General features: G+C 39.8%; 1 protein-coding gene across 7 annotated transcripts in view; it reads right to left on the reverse strand.

The window, feature by feature from the left end:
• psd3l (pleckstrin and Sec7 domain containing 3, like) overlaps positions 1-21,263 on the reverse strand; it is a 117,026-nt gene that overhangs the window by 32,977 nt on the left and 62,786 nt on the right. For all 7 annotated transcript variants that reach the window (XM_060896514.1, XM_060896515.1, XM_060896513.1 and 4 more), the window contains one exon: positions 15,276-15,365. In XM_060896514.1, coding sequence (XP_060752497.1) covers positions 15,276-15,365 — 90 coding nt within the window. The remainder of the gene's footprint in view (positions 1-15,275; positions 15,366-21,263) is intronic.

Consider the following 21,263-nt stretch of genomic DNA (forward strand, 5'->3'; position numbering starts at 1 on the left):
GCATCGCCTGTGTCAGGGCTACGGTGAAGAGTAGCGCAGAACATGTGGGAGGACTGTTTGCTGCCGCTGAGGTGCTATTGTTGTGTCGAGCAGATCGAGCTGCTTGTGTTCTCAAGTGAAGAGGGCAATTAGCTGCTGAGCAAAAACACAAGACTGCTTTAGAACCTTGCACGGTTATTACTGCAGCTCGATTGAAAATCAGGTCCAAAACCGTCTCAAAATAAACGCCAATGAAAGTGATTCGCACAAAGAATATAGTTATGCAATTACAAACAGATCAATGGAGGCACACACACGTTAGCCTGTGTGACGCGTTACTGTTAGCAACGTATTCAAGCGGGTGGATGTGTAAACTCCAAGAGCGTGCTGTTCTCCAGGGCTTCGAGTGTTGTTCAACACAAAGCTGATTGGAGCACACAGCAAAGCATTTGTCTATTCTGCATTCAAGATGCGTAATGGGCAATTAAAAGGAATTACCATTGATGAGAGAAGAGCAGAAATAATACAGATAGCTTGTTTCCTTAGAACTAAACAAGTGGAAGGGAAAGAAGCTGGATAGAAATCGTTTCATCCTAGGGTTGAATCTCAGGATATAAAAATCTTCCTACTAGATCTTAAAGAAGCGACATGCTTTGAGCAAAAAACAAAAAAGCTACTAATAATAATAATAACAATAACAATAACTAATAACAACAGACGCTGTGGTTCAAATGCGCTCTCTGACGCTGGCAGGTTCACAGATGGCAGCAGCAGAGACTTCATTCAAAACATTTCAGCAGTGAGGGCATTGTGTGTGTGTGTGTGTGTGTGTGTGTGTGTGTCTGGGGGGTGTTGGGCTGAAGGGTGACTAGAGAGAAGTCTGAGTAATACACTTCACAGATTTTTTTTTTTCTGACTTCTATGTTTCACTATCCTCAATGCAGCCGAATCCTGTCAGCATTTTTTTTTTTTGGAATCTTGTTGAATGTACAATGATAAGTCAGGATAGAATGAAACAAGGACACAGAATTACACAGATCTAGATGTATTTCAGGATGAATGTTCAAAGCGGAGATTGCAAACTGTGCTCTGGAAAAAATAGCACAAGGAGGAAATATATCATCTTCCTCCAATACAAGAAAGCTGAAAGAAAAGAAAAAAAAAAAAAAAACATTTTCTGGACTTTAAATAGAATCCTTAAAACGCAGCCAGAGATCTGAAGAGTGTAGAGCAGCATCTGAGAACATTCAACGGTTCAATCAGATCTGAAGACACGAGCACAATCCATCGGGTTTTACACTTTGCTCATGAGTCAAGGAGAAGTTTCCGATGCATTGCGATATTTTTAATGCCCACACTCAGAGATACTGCTCTGCACACTCAGGACGGCTGCTCTCACATTTTATTAAAAAAAAAACAAAAAAACAAAAAAAACCTTAGGATCTTGAACACAAAAATGCACCGTAGTGAACCTGAATGTTTAACACCAAGCAGGTTACTCATTTAAGTGCCAGGTTGTTTTCATACTATGAACGTTTGCTGTCCCAAATCTGTGTGTGATTGTTCTCACTGCCTCTGCAGAATTGGTCTGATGTCACTCACTTGAATCTGTCGAACCCTGGTGTTTCTTACATCATCGCAAACACAAACACACACACACACAACTTATTCTGTTTTTTTAATTATTTTGTTATTAAGCTCAGAATGGCACTTCACCTCTTCTGTGTCCCACAGCATTCCTCTGTCATTCAAGTTACACGCATGTTATGGAAACTAAGTTCCTCATTGGCTAAAACACACAAAGATTTGTTTATTATCACGAACCGGTTCCAGTGCAACCGAACTGCCACCACCTCCTACAGATGTGTCTCGGGTTCGATACGGCGGTGTGCTTCCCGGTCCACGTGTCAGCTTTCACATTAATTGTTCATGCTCTGTTTCAGACTAAACTGCCAGTGTGAAATCCTCTTGAGGGTCAGTATTGATGAGTACCAAATAAAACTGTCCTCAAAACAAAAAAGGCATGGGTGGATCAGAGACACAGATGTGTGTTAGGCTGAGATTTTTCCTGACACCACTAAATCGAATAAGTGATAAACGTATCATAACGTAACCTCTCTTTTGTTCTCAGGGGCAAAAATGTTAACAAAATGCAGCTTACAAAACAGCTAGACAGAATTCTGTGCTACAAAATACATGATCTGTACACAACCTTGTGTAAATACATACAGGACCACAGCCAAACAATCCTGGAGTGCTGTACAACAGGCTGAACAAATAATCAGGGCTTCACTGTTCATGTTGTTGGCTTACACACGCACACACACGCACACACACACACACACCACTGTCTACTTAAAATACCCCAGCGGAGATCTGTGCCACAACACATCTGTAAGCGCACACGCAATCATCCCCGGCCCGGGCCTCCGTTAGCGGCAAGAGACCCTTTATTCGCTGTAAAACAGCCAGTCTAACAGTACACCTGACCCTCCACCTGGGGGAAGGCAAATTTCAGGTGTTCCTACACGCAAAATACTGGAACACGAAAGCAACTTATGCTAAAAGATAAGAGGCCAATCAGGTGCGTTGTGAGCATAAGTGGATTTTTTAACAGCGATTGCTTTGCTGTGTTAAAGTCGACGTGTAAATCGGTTAGATCGTGACCACCACCGTTTCTGCAAGGCGTAGCACACACAGTACCCCCACACTGGCAGCTCGGACCATCTGGTGTGAGCAGCACGACGTTAAAGCATGGTTAGTCAGCCTTGGGTGGATTTCAGACATAAGAGGATTCTTATTATTCCATGCTCAAAAAAAATGGCAGGATTCAAGTAGGCACGAGATTCTGATCTGGAAGAACAAATACTGTTTAGTTGTCTAGGGCTCTGTGATTACAGTGTAGAAGTAAGCGACAAGGTGAGCTCAAGCTCAGGCACTTGTGTTAGAAGTGTCCTGGGAATTTGTAGTAAGCATCTATACACTCCATTAATGCCTGATAAACCTCTAACAACTCGCTGAGGACTTCTCATAGTGTCAGTAGTCACTGTAATATAACTGATAACAACCTGTGAAGCATTACAATGAATATTTATTTACATAAAGACATACATATGGTGCTTTCCTGTTACGCTGAGGTTGCTACATACGTACGTCAACAGGTTGCTACATACGTACGTCATACAGCCCTCGTCATTAATCTAAAATACTTATTTTAGAAGAAAAGCACCAATATTTTTTGTAACTTACCTTTATTCATGAGATAAAGTGTTAAAAGCTCAGTATGGTATCCGGATGAGTTTCTGCAAACTATCTTTTCCATAATCCAATACAGGAATGAAGCTACAACTTAATAACCTTAATAACACTCACACACACAAGCACTCTCACGCAATTGCACACCCCCTTTCAGTACCTAGTCCACCTGTTTTTCCTTACTCCTAATGTGCTTGTGTGTTGATTGTCGAGTCATTGTTCACAACGTGTGTGCTGTCGCGTTTATGTTTTGTTTCCATGTTTTACGTAACCTTGTTGTCCTAGTTATGTCCTGTTTTTGTAAGTGTTCTCCTTGTGGTTTATATCATGTTTGTTCAAGTCACCTTTTATGTTTTCGTCTAATAAACCACGGTTCGTCTTTATCCCTGCATTTGGGTCTTTAAATCTACGCCGCGCCATCGCCAACATGACAACACGGTTGCACACGATGCGCTTTCTATAGCCAGGAAAACTTGCTTTAAGTCCTTAGCTCTATGATCAGTCAGTTGTTTGTACAATGTTTTTAAAGTAATAGGCAAAGATATAACCAAGTAATCAGTAGCAGTCGAGAAAGTATTTAGAGATCAGGATCTGGACACATGAAGCATCTCAGATAAAGAAATCGGTCATGAGCTCTTGATACTATTTTGTCATCCTTTTGTGTATTTTTTTTAACCATTATTTTTATTAAAAGAAGGAGAACACGGACGAGTCCGAGTGTGATTATAAAACATATAGCACTCCATATTCATTAGTTGATGCTTAGTCATGTTTGAGTTGTTTTAATTAAGGTACTCTTTTGTATAGACCTATATTTTGGCAAAAAAAAAAAAAAAAATCCTTCTGATTTAGGTCACGCCCACTATGGAGAAAATATTTGGATTAAATTCAGATCTTGCCTAATCTGACCATCACACACTTATGACTTTTAAAGCTCTTTGTATTTTCCATCATTATATATAAAGATCTGACCCAAAGAGCCGTGCAGAGAAAGCTCCTTTTTTTTTGTTTTTTTGTTTTACTCTGGATATGAGCGCTTATGACGCAGATTAAGTTGTCAGGAGTGGAGGTCTTGCCTGAAGTCTTCTCGGCTTGTCAGCTGAGTCAGACGAATGAAAGATTTAACTTACAGTGACTATGCTGCTGATTTGTCAAGTTAACAAGACTATCAATATTTGAGTGCTTCACTAGATCGCTTGCTCTGAGCGCTGATTTAAACTCTTTAGTGAAGCCCAGAGATTTTTCCTGCTGAGGAATTTCTTCCAAACCAAACATATATAATATAATAACGGTAAAGAAACGCAGAGTAGGAGGACGACGTAGGTCATCAAGCACCATATATATTTGAAGAAAGCTTTCACACTTACTGTTTATTTTCCTCCTCAAGCTCCAGCACATATATTATATGTAACATGGCTGAATTTCAAAGCGACACTTCCAGTGTATTTTGGTCACGGTCGAGGTCGGCTTTTTAGAAAGGCACAGAGTGATGTCAAGTGCTCTTTAACCTCCTGATGAACCTGGTCACCAGTTCAAGGGATAAAAACAAACCTGAAGATAAGTAATAATGTTTTTTGCCTTGCTGGTAATCCGATAGAAAGAGATCGACATGTTGAGTCAAAAATATTTAAATAAAACTGAAAATGTCAACATGTTTGTTGATTAGGAATGCTATATGATCACTGGGTAGATCCTGTCTGTGCTCACGATTGATTTTAAGATTCTTCTCCTCACTTTTAAAGCTCTTAATATTGTTCCACCGTACCTCGCAGATATCATACAGATCTACGCTCCCTCCCGTACTCGCCGCTCTTCCTCATTTAGGCTCCTTATTACACCTCCTGCCAGTTTAACCACCATGGGCACTAAAGACTGCTTCTCGTCTCTGGAATTCACTCCCGGGAAACATGTTTAATGTTAGATAAAATGTAGTTTGATACTAATTAACAGTGTCCTTGTGATTGTGCCAGTGTATGTGATTGTAAAGTAACTGAAGAACTCCCAAGACAGCAGAAGGCAAGCTGAAGAGCTTTGAAAAGAAGATCTATTACACTGAAAACAACTTAAGGCCAGAAAGTGAAGCACCAATTGTTTTTTTTTTTCCTTCGATTAAATCTTAATAATCTGACCTGGCAGGCAACATGTTTCTCGGGCGAGTGAATACAAATGAAAGCGTGTTATCTCTTTTCAAACTCGATTGCCGGTCTTCTGAATAATTACTGCCGTGTGCTGCGGTGCTAAAAAGAGCATCAGTGCTTCATGGGCATGCAATGACAAATTTATGAAATACTTCCAGCCTTAATAAATCTGAACGAGTGGACAAATAAACTCCACGCAGAGTGTTTTGTCCTTTGAGATGCAACACAGCAAAAGCAACAAAAAGCAATTCATCTTAATTAAGGTGATGAAAGCACCTCGTGTCTGTTTAGAACATTGATTATTTAACACCTTTTACAGAGTTACTGACAGAGTAAAAGCAAAGTAAGGTGTCTAACTAACGAGCATAATAGAGATTCTAGGTGTGCTGAAACATAGATGATTACAGATAAATAAAGTAAAACTACAAAAACAAAGTCAAGTGAGCTGCTACAAGAAGCTATTAGTAACGACAGAATCAATAGCGAATGACACCACCGACTCAAAACGTGTAAAAAAAAAAAAAAACAACAAAAAAAAAAAAACATTTTTTTTAAAATATATTAAAAAAAAAAAAATGGCTGGTGGTCGTGGTTTAGGTTGTAGGTCTCACTTCTCTCGCAGTTCAGACTTTAAGCAGCTCATGTTTCAGGTCGACGTGTATAGTGCAGCAGACGTAGGATATGGAGCGCATGAAGTATAAACATTGCTAGATCTCAAAGGAAAATCCATGCCATGCCTCCACTTGTCCCAGGCATTTTGGCTACCAATTTGTTTACCCATGCATCCCTAAACTCACCTCATCTATAAATACTATTTGTTAAACATGGCAGATGATGCAAGTCAAACCTGGGTCTGTTTACGTGTTACAGTCCGTGATTTGTGTATTACTCTTCATTACTGACTCGTCTCTAATTAAGCAGTGTTCAACATCTGGCAGCGGTCGGGTTACTCCAGTGTGTTGGAAGCTCCTTACTCAGTTTTGCTCTGAAATCCCATTTATTTCAAATGCATAAAGAAACAACCACGGCTTCTGTTTGCCATCATCACTTTTTAACAGCTGCCAAATAGGTCAGATCAAAATAGAAAAAAACTCTTTACGGTGATGGCAGTGATGAGGCTCTGATTACAGGGCAGCAAGGCAGCCAGTCGTGACTCTGATATCTGAAAAGGTCATCATTTGCCCTTTGTTGTTCATGGAAACAAGATACAAAGAATCACTTGACCGCTAGCCAGGATCAGGATTAGGAGCTAAAGCTGTATGACTAGTGAACGCTGTTGCTTTAAGCTTTTATTAATACACTGCATATATTGCTTCACTTGACGGCCACACGTTCCCAGGCACCAGCTGCTTGATCGTAAGTTACCTGATTAGACTTATAAAAAGAAAGACAATTTATGCAAACGTCGCAACGTCCTCGTTTGAGTTTGCTCTGGGTAGAACATGCTTTATCGTTTATGATGATTATCCTCTTCATCAAAACCTGTATTGTGGTGCATCTAACTCACCTGCACTGTACAGTATGTGTGTTTGTTTACCAGCCACAATAAGTATCTGCTGCCAAAATCTTGTCAAATAGGGATCAAAGTCAAACCCTTCCTCCAATTATGTCTGTGGGCAGAAGTCAGACCACCACAATCATGTCGAACACAAGACACCTGCTTTCAGTTTAATGAGTCTCGTTCGGACGACTGAACGCCTTGTTCCTGAGGAAGACTGTAAAAAAATATTAGAACCATTGGACCATCTGTAGCTTTATGAGAATAGAAGCTATGAAAAAGTTTGCTATGCGAAAGAGAAGATGGTTTGGTGTGAACTTCATGGAGATCTGGTCCGAAGAGCAACAAGGTATGTGAGGAAGAATGGGCAAAGATTTACCCAGGCAATCTGGCGCAGTTGGAAATGGCATGGGGAGAAGGATGTGGGCTGTTTATTAGAAAATCCAAAAGCTTCTCACATGGTGTGAAAATGGTTAGAGACCATTAAAGGCTTTAACTTACTTGTGCTATTCTGCATAAAAAGATCTTTCTACACTGGCTGACTCCTGTAATCGATCGGTGTATAGAAACTGCTATGGTATGTGAACATGTTAGCTAGAATGAACTTTTTACACTACAGTCACCATGGCAACATGCTGAGGTAATAGAAGCTTAATAAGCTCTGCCGCCGAATCAGCACTTACGCTCTGGTGTGGGTCCGATATTAATCCCAACACGGGACATTCGATTATCACCGCAAACTGCAGACAGGTGCATAGAAAAAAACGCCGCACATGCATCATATCTCAGAATTATGGAGAATTGCCATGGTTTTATTTTATTACAGGAAGATAACAAAAGACCAAAAAAAAAGTTATTAGCGATTTAAAAAGGTTTAATAGAAAATATTTACTTAAATCAAACTGATATGAGGAGTTCCACCTGAATGACTTTAGTTACATTAATCACATCATTTGTTTTTATTAATCATGTCCTTTTTATAGCCCTGAATAAAGCTGGACCAAGTGCTCACCAAAACTCAGGTAGTCTCTGTGAGAAAGTGAGATTACGGGGCCCACGTCCTCAAGAAATTTTATAAATCACATTAATACTCCATGTATTGATCACAATCATGCTACATAAATCAAACTAGTAAATAAAAACTTCCGTAACGTCCATCCAATCTCTACAGGAGACTCGGGGCAGGGTACACCATGGACAAGATGCAAGTCTACTGCAGGACACACACACACACAGGACAATTAAGAGACACCAACCAGCCCATAACATGTCTTTGGGACTGGGGAGGAAACCCCCGAGGCATGAGGAGGGTTTCTCCACACACACAGAGGAGGTGGGATTCAAACCAACAACCCCAGTGGTATGAGGCAAACATGCTAACCTCCAAGCCTCTATAAACCACCAAACGTAAACTTGTTTCAATTAAATTTAGCAGAAGCAAAGAAACCACTTTTAGATGTAGAACTAGATTTATGGAAGGTATGTTTAAATCTGACGAATTCCTTTTCCCCCCAGAATGCAGTAAGCACAGCTTCACAGAAACTATTTATTTAAAGATTTGGAAAACCAAAGCCTGGTCTTTTTGTCCAATTTCTGTGAATCTGCACTTAGTGCTCAGTTCTTGGCTGACAGGAGTGTAATGATTTCATCTGTTGTCCTAGGCCATCGTCCTTGAGGTTTGATGTGTTGTGCATTCGATGCTTTTCTGTTCACCAGGCTTATAAACAGGGCTTATTTGAGTTACTGTCTGCAAAACTCAAGACTGTTATATGTTCGAATCCCAGTAAGTCATCTGTTCCAAAATGCTCAAACCAGCCAATCAGGCACCAACATCCACATCAGGGTCCAAGCCAGTGACATCACGTCCCCTCCACCGACCCACCATTCGGATGCGAGGTCTACAACCAAAGCTTCTGATCTGCAGCTGTTCTTATCGGTCATTCATTCATCTGGACCCAGAGACAGACTATGTATCTTACAGAAAATCACGGATGTCTCTTTTCTTACATTTCTGTGCACTGGAAATCCTTCTAATGTCATAGTTGCATAGAGGAAAAAAATAAATAAAAGAAGCTAAAAGGATTGTGTACCGAGCTTTTCTGAACTGGCTTCTTCAGGTCGCACTGTGTGCTTGAATATAAGCGAGGAGGACATAAAAAACATGAGTTAATCCAAGTTTTGCTTGAAGGTCTCAGACTAATGGCTTGCTGTTGTCTGCATGGTCTGTGATATCTGAATAGGGTTGTTAAAAGACATTGCCTTTACCGCAGCAGGCAGAGAATGAGACAATGTCTGTATATGAACATTGAACATTTGAAACGCAGCAGCTCAAATCCTACACGACAAGCAGCTAAAAACCCACATGCTTTAAAGAAATTAAAATTGTAATGTATTTCAGGAGAAATAATGAGTGGGACTTTTATCCAAAAGATTTGAATGAGAAAAGGGGATCGTACCAAAACAAACTTAGGAAACTCCCAGAGCATTCATTAAATGGAGAGGGAGATGAAGCCCAAGCAAGAAAATTACAGCTGTATTTCAAAAAATGTCTTCAATCCTATATGAGCGGTCATGAATGGACGCATTTAGGCCATCCTTAAAAATATTCTTGTTTGCCGTAAACCGACCGACCCTGTGAATTTAGGACAGACTCAAATATTTTTTTTTTTTTGCTTTAAGTCCGACCGACTTGCCGGTTGTAAATTTGCGTTAAAATCGACCAATTTTTTTTTTTACTCTTCAAACAACTAATACAAAAGCAATAAAATAATATTAATTATATTTTAGTAAGTATTGTAAATATATAAATTGCCTAGGCCTACATACAAACGAAGGCTACGTTCTTTCTTTTAAATAAAAACCCGTGACGTCATCTATGTTTACACTATTGGTTAACGGATGTCACACTATGGCCTGTGCGTTCGCTTCGTCTCATCCTCTCATTCACTGTCAGAGTCAACGGTTCACACTTGGTAATGATGGCTGCGGCTGCAGTAAACAAAATGTTCGCGGTCACCGTTCAGACAAATTTGTTTGTGGTCTATATAGCCTGCATCAAAATGAGGTTTGCAATGATGCTCCCGAAGGCACGGGTTGAAGACCCAGTCAGTGACGTCACGATATGCTAATTTGTTTAAATTCATACCTACGTAATCACCGTCACCAAAATTTTACTTTTTTTTTTTTTTACATTGAAACTTGGAAAAAAAAAGTATAGACCTAACTACCGACCCTTTTTTTTTTTTTTTTTTTACTGTTACTGCAAACCAAATATTTTTAAAGATGGCCTGATGATTGTGTTCCCTCACCTCACAGTGGGAATTCATGTTTTGCACAACTCTAAAGTGAATCTAAATTTGACTCTACAGTCAAAAGTCAGTGAAGAAAAAATTCAGTGCCTTTTAGTGCGTTTACAATTCTCCCGTTTCCTTTGTCATGGATGTGTAACGTACAATAAGCTAACAAGGTAAAAATGGTCAGTTCTGGGTGTCCCAAGGATTTGGTTATATTATTTTAGTACAAGTAAAATAGTAAAAGTATATTAGAAAGTATATTAGAAATAGAAAAAAGGCTTACGATAAGGCAAGAAGCAGGACCTGTATTAATATAGGATCAGCTTTCCAGCGCTGGAGAGAACTGAAGGAGCAGGAAGGTCTGGGATGGAATGCCGAGGTTGCTTTTTCCTTCTCGATAGGTGAGTAACGTTGGTTTTGCTTTGTTTCACAGAACTAATATATGCCGTCCTTTGCGTGATTATGCTTGTGTGTCATTTTTGCTTGTTTGTTTATCTGCAATCGGATTGTTCTTCCCTTCAGCTATGATAAAGACACATTTCTTTAAATTAGTTGCCTGGGTTACGTATGTATGTGTGGGCGGAGCTATCATTACAGGGGTGGTTAGGGGCCATTTGGGTTAGGGGCGTGTTTGTTTTGGTGATTTCAAATGTCAACATTGGCTTTCAAACATCGTACACCCCACCTTTAAGTAGAAAAGAAAACGATAAACTGACAACAAATAACGTACTTGTTTGTTGCTGCAGGAATGACTCACATAGTAAGAGAGTAAATTCATCTACTCTGTCGAAAACTCTTCCTCTGTTTCTAGTTTATATCAGCAACATAGTTATAAGCATATAAAATACTGGTGTGCCAAATAATGTACTGAGATGTTGCTGTGTTGTTTAATGAATCTTTGACTGTTTACTTTTACTTAGAACATTAATAAAACTAATTTTACTAGTCTAGTACACAGTTGTAGAACTGAATAGATTTATAATCCCACTTTCCCAGATGAGAATGGGTTCAGTATGTTTCTTCCTCATTGTCTCAGGGAGTCTTTCTTCACCACTGCCACACGAGGTGAGAGAAACATGAGTGACGTTACAGAGGAAATAGTGGCAGTCTAACAGCTGCTTATGCTCTGACTCTCGCAGAGGACACACAGTCACAACACATTACCGTCCTCCTGCGTCTGCTTCACGTTGCGGCACAGCGTCACACCATCTCACAAGACTGCTGTGTCATGCTGGAAACTGGTTAGTGAGGACCAGTAATGCCCGACTCCTTCTACTGCCCTGACGATGCTTAAATACTGAAATGGAGCCCAGCCAGGCTAATTAATTTAAGAGCACACACACACACACACACACACGTTTGAATCCAAAGCTGAGAGGTAGTGAAGCGCATCCAGTGATAAGAGGGTTAAAATGGACAGAGTCCAACTTAAAAGCTGCCATTTTCAATGACTCACTTAGGCAGGATGCTCATCTAACAGAAAATCCTTTCTGCCAGAGGTCAAAAAAAAAAAGAACAAAAAAGTCGGTGCCCTATTTCAAGATAAAACAGAAGAATTAACCAATTCAGCTCCAACATTAGAGCGCATATATACATACTGTATATAGATTTCAGGAAAGGAATAAATGCTCCATCTTACAAAGTCGATCAAACCCTTTTATGCTGGTTTGTACTAGCAGAAAACAAGTGAAATGGATGTTTTCCTGTGAAAGTGCAAATGCATACACCTTTCCAATCAGCCAATCAAGTGGCAGCGGCACAATGCGCAAGATCATGCAGATGCAGGTCTGTTAATGTTCATAATAAACATCACAATGGAAGAAATGCGTCCTCAGTGGCAGACGGCCAGCTCGAGAGTTGACAGCAGACTCAGTTAACACAGGATGACATGAAAAAAAATAACAACATCCAGTGTGCAGCAGCTGTGAGAAGAAAAAAGGCACTCTAATGAGAGTCCAGTAAATATACACACACATACATATATACACACACACACACAAGCTCACAGAAATGAGTACACCCCTCACATTTTTTGTAAATATTATATCTTTTCATGTGACAACACTGAAGAAACGACACTGTGCTACAATGTAAAGTAGTGAGTGTACAGCTTGTATAACAGTGTAAATTGCTGTCTGCTCAAAATAACAACACAAAGCCATTAATGTCTAAACCGCTGGCCACAAAAGTGAGTACACCCCTAAATAAAAATGTCCAAATGTTCTCCAGTAAAGTGTCGTCACGTGGAAAGATGTAATAAAATATTTACAAAAATATGAGGGGTGTGTACTCGTCAAATAAATACATATTCCAGCTGAGCTTCACTTTTCCAGTTACACAGTTAAATAAAAAGGCTACGCTCATACAAAATAAGTGATACAGACGATCGACCATGAAAACCTGAAAAATGTCACTGATTAATTAGCATGAGTTTGTGCGAGTCAGAATGAAAGAATGGTCCTATGACTTGTATGACAAAGCAGTACATGTTATAAATAAGCCGTTTTTACAGAAGAATGGCTGCTCTAAGGGTCTGTCACTGACATATGAAGTGAAAACACACTTCAATAATTATAACAAAGCAATCACGGCAAGCAGAGATGACCTAATCAGAGCTGAATACCAGCCATCCATCCATTTTCTGTAGTACTTATCCTACAGCGTCGTAGGGAGACCCGAGTCTATCCCTGAGGATCTGTCGCACAAGGCATGCGAGAACCTGGATGAGGTGCCAACCCATCAGATGGTACTGTACAATCACACACACACACACAATGGACAATTTAGAAACAGCAATAAGACTACAACACAAGTCTTTGGACTGGGAAACAAAAGCAAAGTATCTGAAGCACTGGGAGAACTGGGAAAAAATGCAAACTCCACACAGACGCATGGAAAGGGGCAGGAATCGAATCCCCAACCCTGTAGGTACGAGAAAACATGCTAAACCCTAAGCAAGCAATTTTGGCTAAGAGACATGCAGATATAGATACACTAACTGAGCCTTACACATGCCACAGATACATCACAGTGATACATCATTTCTGGCCCTGTATGCCTGTATATTAAGCTCTGAGTGTGTCAAACAAGTCTGGCGAGATAAATCGGTGCTAGCGTAATGAAAATCCCATGGCTATGCTTGCAGACATCATCACAGCAGCAGTGACTGGGCAAATAAGAAATGCATTAGGAGCTTTCAGCATTATGCACCGCTCTCTGTAACGGTTAGACGGATATGATCTAGGCACGAGAATAAGATTTATATATGGGCATCAAAGTGCTTACTTAAAACAACAACAGCTAAATGGGAAAAATAAACTGCATGAATCTATATCAAGCACAGCCCCTGGTGTGCCATTTAAAGTGAAAAACAGTATAAAGAACAGAAAATGGAAATCAGCAGATCAGTCTGTTTTTTTGTTTGTTTTTTTCCGTTGGTTTTGTTGCTATGATGAGAAAAAAAACACCAAAAAAATAAATAAATAAATAAACACCAAGCATGAAGCTTGAAAAGAAAAAGTCATCAGTCACAACATTAAGAGTCTATGCTGCTGATTTCTTTGTACATAATGGATGAGGGTTATTCAAAAAAATGGAATCATGAGTTAGTGTAAACGACTCGAAGTTGGTAGTCAACAAGCTTTCGTCATGGTGCAAAGAAAAGATCGATCCTGTCATTATTGTTCAGTTGGCTAGCAATAAATACAACGCCGCTAGGCTTGTTGAAGACAATATCGATCCCGCTTGACTCAAATGGATTGATGCTGGCCATTAAATTCTGAAGTGGCAGAATCTCTGACTTAAACCTAGACATTCTGATATCTTATTTAATTAAAAGGATACTAAAAGCAGGTCTCTGCTCTAATTAAAACTATAAGCCAATGAACCGACCGAGTCCAGAGAGACCTCCGGAGAGCAAGTAATGAAAAGCTTATAAAAGCAACGTGTAAAGCCAAACTGGCAGCGTAGGTGCATCATGACAAGCACAGCAATGCTGTTCCACTTAGATGGATGGCGTCACCGTCTCTTCTTTTGGCCGAGCCCGGATCGAGGCCGAGTGATCGCCCCGCTGTAGACCTGGAGCTGAATTTGCTGCAGGGATAAGGTATCTTCGTTTTATTAAAAGTGAGGGGGGCGAGGAAGAGGAGGAGGTGGTGGAGGAAGCGGGAGACACAGGGGGGATTATTTAAGTCTGCTGAGAAGTGGTTCTTGGCAGAGCAAATTCATTTCCGCTTTCCTCGGGTTGCAGAGCTTATGCCCAATACGGCTGTGTTCCGGCCTGCCAATGCACGACTAAGCTTTGGCTTCAGCTAACGTGGCAGCACTGGACGTGTCAGAGTGACCATGTAAAAGGATTTTCTGGCAGAAGGGCTGCACATACACAGACGTCCACTGGTACAAAAGAAATAAAGGAATAAGTCATGTTTTTCATCTCAGCAGGGAGGATAACTGCATTTCTCACCTGTGAGCACCTGGAAGAAATGTCAAGTATTCAGCAAAGCAATCTCAATTATGCTCGGAAAGGAACAATAATCTAAAGTGATTACCCACCATAGAGCAATACACAGGGATTAGTCACTCACACCTCAGTCTCAGGCAGGGCGTGAGCAATTTCTGCTTTTTACTATTCCTTTTTTCATAAAGCTCACACGCGCACACACATGCACATACACTCACATCCAGAGCTACCTAAATATGTGCTGTAATCGATCCCAGTCCTCATCAGTAATCTGACGAGTCATTTCAAGTCACTGCCCCGAGACCTCTGCTTTTGTTCACAGTGACAGCCTCTACGCAGCACTAATTAATCTCGGATGGTTTTGTGCTTAGGTTATAAGTCACGAGATATATCGGGTGTACAAATATCAGGTGGATGCTGCATGAATGGACAAGGAGAGTCCTACTCTAAAGCCACAGAGATCAGGTGGACCAAAATAGCGGTTTGAATTACCAGGTCCACAAGCTCTCGTTTCAAACAACGACGCTAGAAGATTAGCGCCACGTCCATCCTTATTCAGACATTCCATCATGCCGCGGGTCATTTTACAACTTCACGCGGTGGCACCCGCACGTCTATGGATTTGCTCAGGTGGTCATGTAGGCTGCTCTTACCTTGAGTAGATCTCGGGGGAAATCTTGTCCTGCGTTCAGTCCGTCCAGGTTGTTGATGAATTCCTGGCACGTCATCTTCTTCCCAATATTCTGCAAGTTGTAGGACACATTTATTACCCTGATAACGTATTGCTAGTGTAATGCATCACCAGCTCGTCCTTATTTAACCTGCGTGTTATCCATAGCTACTGGTAGCTGAGGGAACTTACTTAATGAACTGCTGTATATAAGGTTGAACCGCCAATATTGGGGCTCATTGTTTAAACTGTAAAACCGCAGCAGATGTCAAACGATCGCTCTTGGGCTCATAAAAGTTGTGTATCAACAAAACATCAATATTTTACTGCAAACTAACTAGAACAACAAAGAAAACCAAAGACTAAACTCGTTAGAATCCTTACATAATCACTTATGAGCAATTATTTGGGAAGATTCATTGTTTTTATTTTGTGTTGTTTACATATATGTGCAGTTCTCTTGGTGATGGAATGAATAGTTAATTAACATTAAACTGAAATATAAACAGTTCAATTCTATGACAAATCGCTGTGGTATAAAAGCAATACAGCATTTCTCGATCTACACATTTATTCCTTTATGCTCACAATATAAAATGACATTCATTAACTCACAAATCAGTTATTTCAGAATCATGACAGTTGTCCCAACTGGTGCGTGTAATTATATAATATTGGCAGGATCCCGTACAGCATGTTACGTGGAGCTTGTTGAAACGTCAGGGAAGGTTTTAGAGCTCTGCTAACTGCACAGGCTATCTGTTACACCAAGGGACTAATCAATTACCATAATGTTGGATTATGTGACAGCGCTGTATGTTCACCAATGAAACCGTGTGCGCCTACCAGCTCTGCTCATCATAAATGCGAGGCGGATGCTTTCATCTGGGAACATTCTGTGTCTGCAGGCGATCTTTTTTATTCCAGAGAGGTCTCTTTCTTTTGAACCGATCTTTCAAAAAAAAAAAATGCTACACATCCTCCATAGAAATACAAAACGTTTGGCATTGCGGAGCTGAAATTTATGTTAAGGCACCTGCACTATTTAAATAAACACAGAATAGTGAATTAGATTTTTTTTTGTTTGTTTGTTTCTTTTTAATAGAAATTGTTAATAAAATTCTACCCCATGACATTCAGAGTCAAAATACCTGGCAGAATGAACATGTTCTGACAACGCAGCAAGAGCAAGACAGATTTCAATACATCATATTCATCCAGCATCAGTCGCTATCATTTCAATATCGTTTCTTTCTTTGCTCAACTAGTGATCCTCCTGAAAACTGGGCATTATATCTGAATTATAGCGTGGAAATAGTGAAAATGTGAGGTAAAAAGGTGTACTGGAGGTCCATGACAGCACAACTGGCTTAAGTTTAACTCATTAAAAATCGTTCAAAGTGAAATTCAAGCAAACTTCCAGAATTAATTTCTTTTAAGGTAGAGAGAGAAAAAAAACGTTAATGATCTATGAATATCACATGGCTTTGGCAAAAAAGGGGGAAGACTACAAAAAGGCTTAACTGCATCCATGTCCTGTAAAGATGCAATAGTTTTCTTTATTTCTCTCTCATACAAATAACGTGGAATAAAAAAAAATCTAACTGTTTATGCTATGGCCTCATAAGTGTATTTTATGGCTGTGAAAATCCATTTAGTTGAAATCAGCAAGTGCACACTGCAGGCAGGTAATTCTCCTTTACTCTATGCCAGTGGTCTTCACTATTTTTTTCATGTGAGCCACACTGATAGGACAAAGTCAATAGGAGAGCCACTTTCACCGCAAAGTATGCCAAGTTATTCAGGCTTAAATAGCTTATCTGCTTAAATACAATGTACAATATTGCAATACAATAATTACTTAAAAATCATTCTTTTGTCACGGTCACATTGCTTTGTTGCTGTTCATTTTGTGCGCGGGATTGTTTGATAAGAAATCGATCCATTTTTTAGTCCGTGTGTACAGTAAACACAAGTTGTTAACTAGCATGAAACACAAACTAGCTTCTGGCAGGCCGATAAAAAATGGCTATTGCGCAGAACGCAGTGAGTCAGTGACGAGTCAAATAATATATATAAATATATATTATTATTTGTAATAAAGCACATTCGTTTTTCTATGCTTCCCTGATTGTTTTTAATGTTATTTATATGAAAAATAAATTTTAACCACATGATCATATCTTGATTAAACAGAACCACAAGAAACGTCATAAAGCCAGAATAAACAGTGAGAGCTTTTTATTTCATGATGCTGTACTTTTCTACCGTTGATGCTAGACACAGAATTAAGCATTTCTCCTGCTCAGGCATACAAGCATGATCTGTATAAATCTTGGTTCAGGGCTGTTCCGTCTGATCTGTGGATGCAAAGCCACAGCGGAGTCTATTAAAAACCAAGCTGATTAAACAGGTGGAGTCAGGTGTGGCTCCTGCTTGACTGATTAGATGAGACTGAAAACTTCTGCTCTGAACGGTTTGAAAAAGGTCTTTACCTAATTCAAGTGGGGAAGGCATTGACTACGGAAAGGGTCAAGGAGTTTAAATGTAAACCTTATTCAACTCCACTTATATAACTGTAAAGAATTTAGCTTGACTATGTTTTTATAATCTTGCCTACCATGCCTTTACATTTTTGCAATCAATTTAAGTTACATTCGCAACTGGACATAACTGGTTATCCTACGGCTGTTTGGCGTCTCCAAAGCGGATCATCGGATCAACACATTTTTTTGCACAGGTTTTACACTGGATGCCCTTTCTGATGCCACCCTCCCATTTTATCCGGGCTAAGGACCAGCTCTTATAGTTAACCCCTCAGTGGCGGAGTTGAAATCGGACGCTGTGTTGAGAACACGGGATCCACCAGGAAATGACTGTGATTATGTAACCATCCAATAATCACCAACTAAAACCTTCTATCTGTTTATATATACGTTTTAACATCAGAGTAAAGAGGCTAACACTTAATTTTACATTACAGTCATCTCCATTGAGCATGCAATAAATTTAAATCCTAATCTAGTTATGGAAATACCAAATAATCAATAACGATAGGACTTGTATACAGTCCAAGTGTAAATGAAAAATCAAACCTGGAAAACATTAGTTTTGAAATGGAGGTCTGTAAAATATTCTACAGAATGACCTTCAGCTTCCAGTCTGGTAACAGGAGAGAAGACGCCGTCTGCAACTGCACTATAAATACACTACGCAGCGTGAGATTCGTACAGTCTTCATTATTCTTACAGCCACACGGAGCTTTAACAAGTTAATTAAGACTCAAATAGAAGACGGTAGTCAGTCCGGTTAATCCTGGACGAGTAAAAGGACAGTGAAAGCTCAGTTTATACTACCTCCTCTCCCATAGATTTCATTCTGTGCTGTCCTGAACAGTTATTACTATTAATAAAACTCAATGTAGCGTCCAAATATAAGACCCCGGCTTGAGTGCTTTTACGCGTTTTCTCCTAACATCAGAGACAAAGGCTAGAGAGAGCAGGTCGCTGTGAATACTAAAATAATGAGCAGAAGGTGTTTGTTCCAGTGACTTTACAGTTTCTGCCAGCACCAGCCGAGTTTGTAGGTGGACAGCACTGACAAATGTTCAGACTGGCACACGATGTCAGAGTGACGCGCGGCCTGTTTCTGATGCATACAAGTAAAAGAGATTCCGCCAGAACTGAACTTCAGCTTGTGTTAAAGCCCAAAGGAATAAAAAGAGGCACTCGCATCAGTTTGGTGAATGGATGTGCATCTTTCGCAGCGTCACTTAATACGGTTCAGTGCTGCGTTCTGACTGTAGCTTTGCACCGATCGCTGACATATAAAACCTCTTTGCTGCCTTTGATTCTAATCCACTTGTAAATCTCTGCGCTCTTCACATTTAGAAATGCCTTTGATGCTGCACTCATAAAACTGACCGTAAAAAGGTCAAATGACTTCATTAACAACCACAACACTGTGTGGAGGAAAACAAGCATGTCATTTACTTCTGGTCTTTTAATTATTATTCATTTTTCTACTCTACGGCTGATGAATTCTGATGTGGTCAGATTCGATTTGTAGAACAGCAGCTCTGAGAGTAATGGCAGCTTCACGGCACAAGGTAAATCCTAGGTTTATACAATTGTGCTCAATTTAATGTTATCGTGTCTATACCTGATAAAAACAACGACGACAACAACACGGTATTTAAAGAAGAAAACCTTAATTGATAAAGTGAAACTTTCTATACATTTTTGGTTAACATTTTGGAAGGAGGAGTCTCCAATGTCAGAGCTCAATAACAATCAAAAGGTAAAAAGCTGTACATTTTACAACATAGAAAAGTCTTCAGGCTATAACATTAAATATAACTAGAAATACAATAGATGGCTAAAATTTGGTGGCCATCTGACCATAACACTTATATGTGCTTACTGAACATCCAAGAATTGCTTGTGCTACAGTATAAGAGGACTGAAACACAACAAGGAAGTGTATTACTGGAAAATCAACACTGACACCACAGTATCCCTGATTATTTTGCAACAACAGCACACTCCATTAAGTTTCCCTCCTTACTGAACTGATGAAGAACGTACCAGTGCAGTGATATTTAAGTGGACTATGTTCTAGCTGCAGGCTGATGTGACTTTTCTTAATGTCAGTGCTACATACTATCCAAACAGAAAGGACACAGCTTGCCAAGTCCTCTCTGTACTACAGGGAATCAAATTCCCTGTCCAAAGGCAAAAGGCAAGAGTAATTAAGAAACATTATGCTTCTTATCAACACCGGTTTCAATCTCGTTGAGTGACAGCAGCGCCAGCGGCGGCTTCCAGTAAAACGCTTCTTTCTGAGCCCCTCAATTATTTTCACAATAGTTTAACACTATTTTACACAAACCGGCCCGATTTTGTCTGTGTAAGAAGAGGGAAATTGTCTTGACAAAGGAGTCACGGCTTTGCCAATTTCACACAACTTTACGCAGCACATTCAGCACCTGTTTGAAGGACGCTACCATGAATCTTTCAAAAGCAACTGTCTAGCAAACTAACAAGATGTGGGCGTGAAATATTGGCGTCTCCATGGCGCATATGTGTTCTGTTGAGATGGAGCCAGAAAACGTCAAAACCGAGATTCGCCACCCCGTGAGCATAAAGACACATGAGCGAGCTCTATGGACACAAAGAGAGGAGCTATTCTGAGAAACATGTTCGAGGCTGCGAGTTGATTACACAGATAAAATAACCAAAAAGAGCGATTAGAAAATGATTATTTCCTATAATTAAATCAAAACTGTTACAGCTTAGGAAATCCGATTCTTCAGACTATTTAAACAATGTATTTGTAGGAATTGGATCCTTTGGTTGACGTGATACGCGGTAAACATTTAAAGTCTTTCCGATCGATGGCCTTCTTGGCTACAACCCAGGCAGTCCTATAATACCAGGATTCTAACTACGTGAATACGATATTTTCTCATCAGGGACTTGAATTTAAAAAAAAAAATAAAAGTCTAATCATGCAGGCTGTTCATGTCAGAACGTCAGGAAGCTTTGAGAAAATGAAGCTGTACGGTACTGAAAATGGAATTAATGACTGAATTGACCACCTCCACACACTTAATATGAAAATGGACTTGTCACTCTAAACTCCGCCTCCATTCACAAAGAGCTGAGGTTATAATTCTGCTTATATATTCGGCAGATACTTTCGTCCGAAGCTTCCGCTTAGCGAATAGAAAAAAAAAAAAGAGTCAGACAGTTCAATCTTTTGCTTAAATATTTTACTTGAAGCCGTCTGCTCTTTTTTAAGCGATTTTAAAATTCCCAAAGCAACAGAGCAGAATCACAGGTGAGAGGCTTTATAAACTGCTGAGTCAGCAAAGTGTGTGAGAGGAAAAAAGACGAACTGTTTTAAATAGTGACCAGAAATGCTTGCGTGTTCCCACTTTTAAGCTACTAGGCTCATTCTTTATAACATT

This window comes from Tachysurus vachellii, chromosome 20, assembly GCF_030014155.1.
Source record: "Tachysurus vachellii isolate PV-2020 chromosome 20, HZAU_Pvac_v1, whole genome shotgun sequence".
Taxonomy (NCBI): domain Eukaryota; kingdom Metazoa; phylum Chordata; class Actinopteri; order Siluriformes; family Bagridae; genus Tachysurus; species Tachysurus vachellii.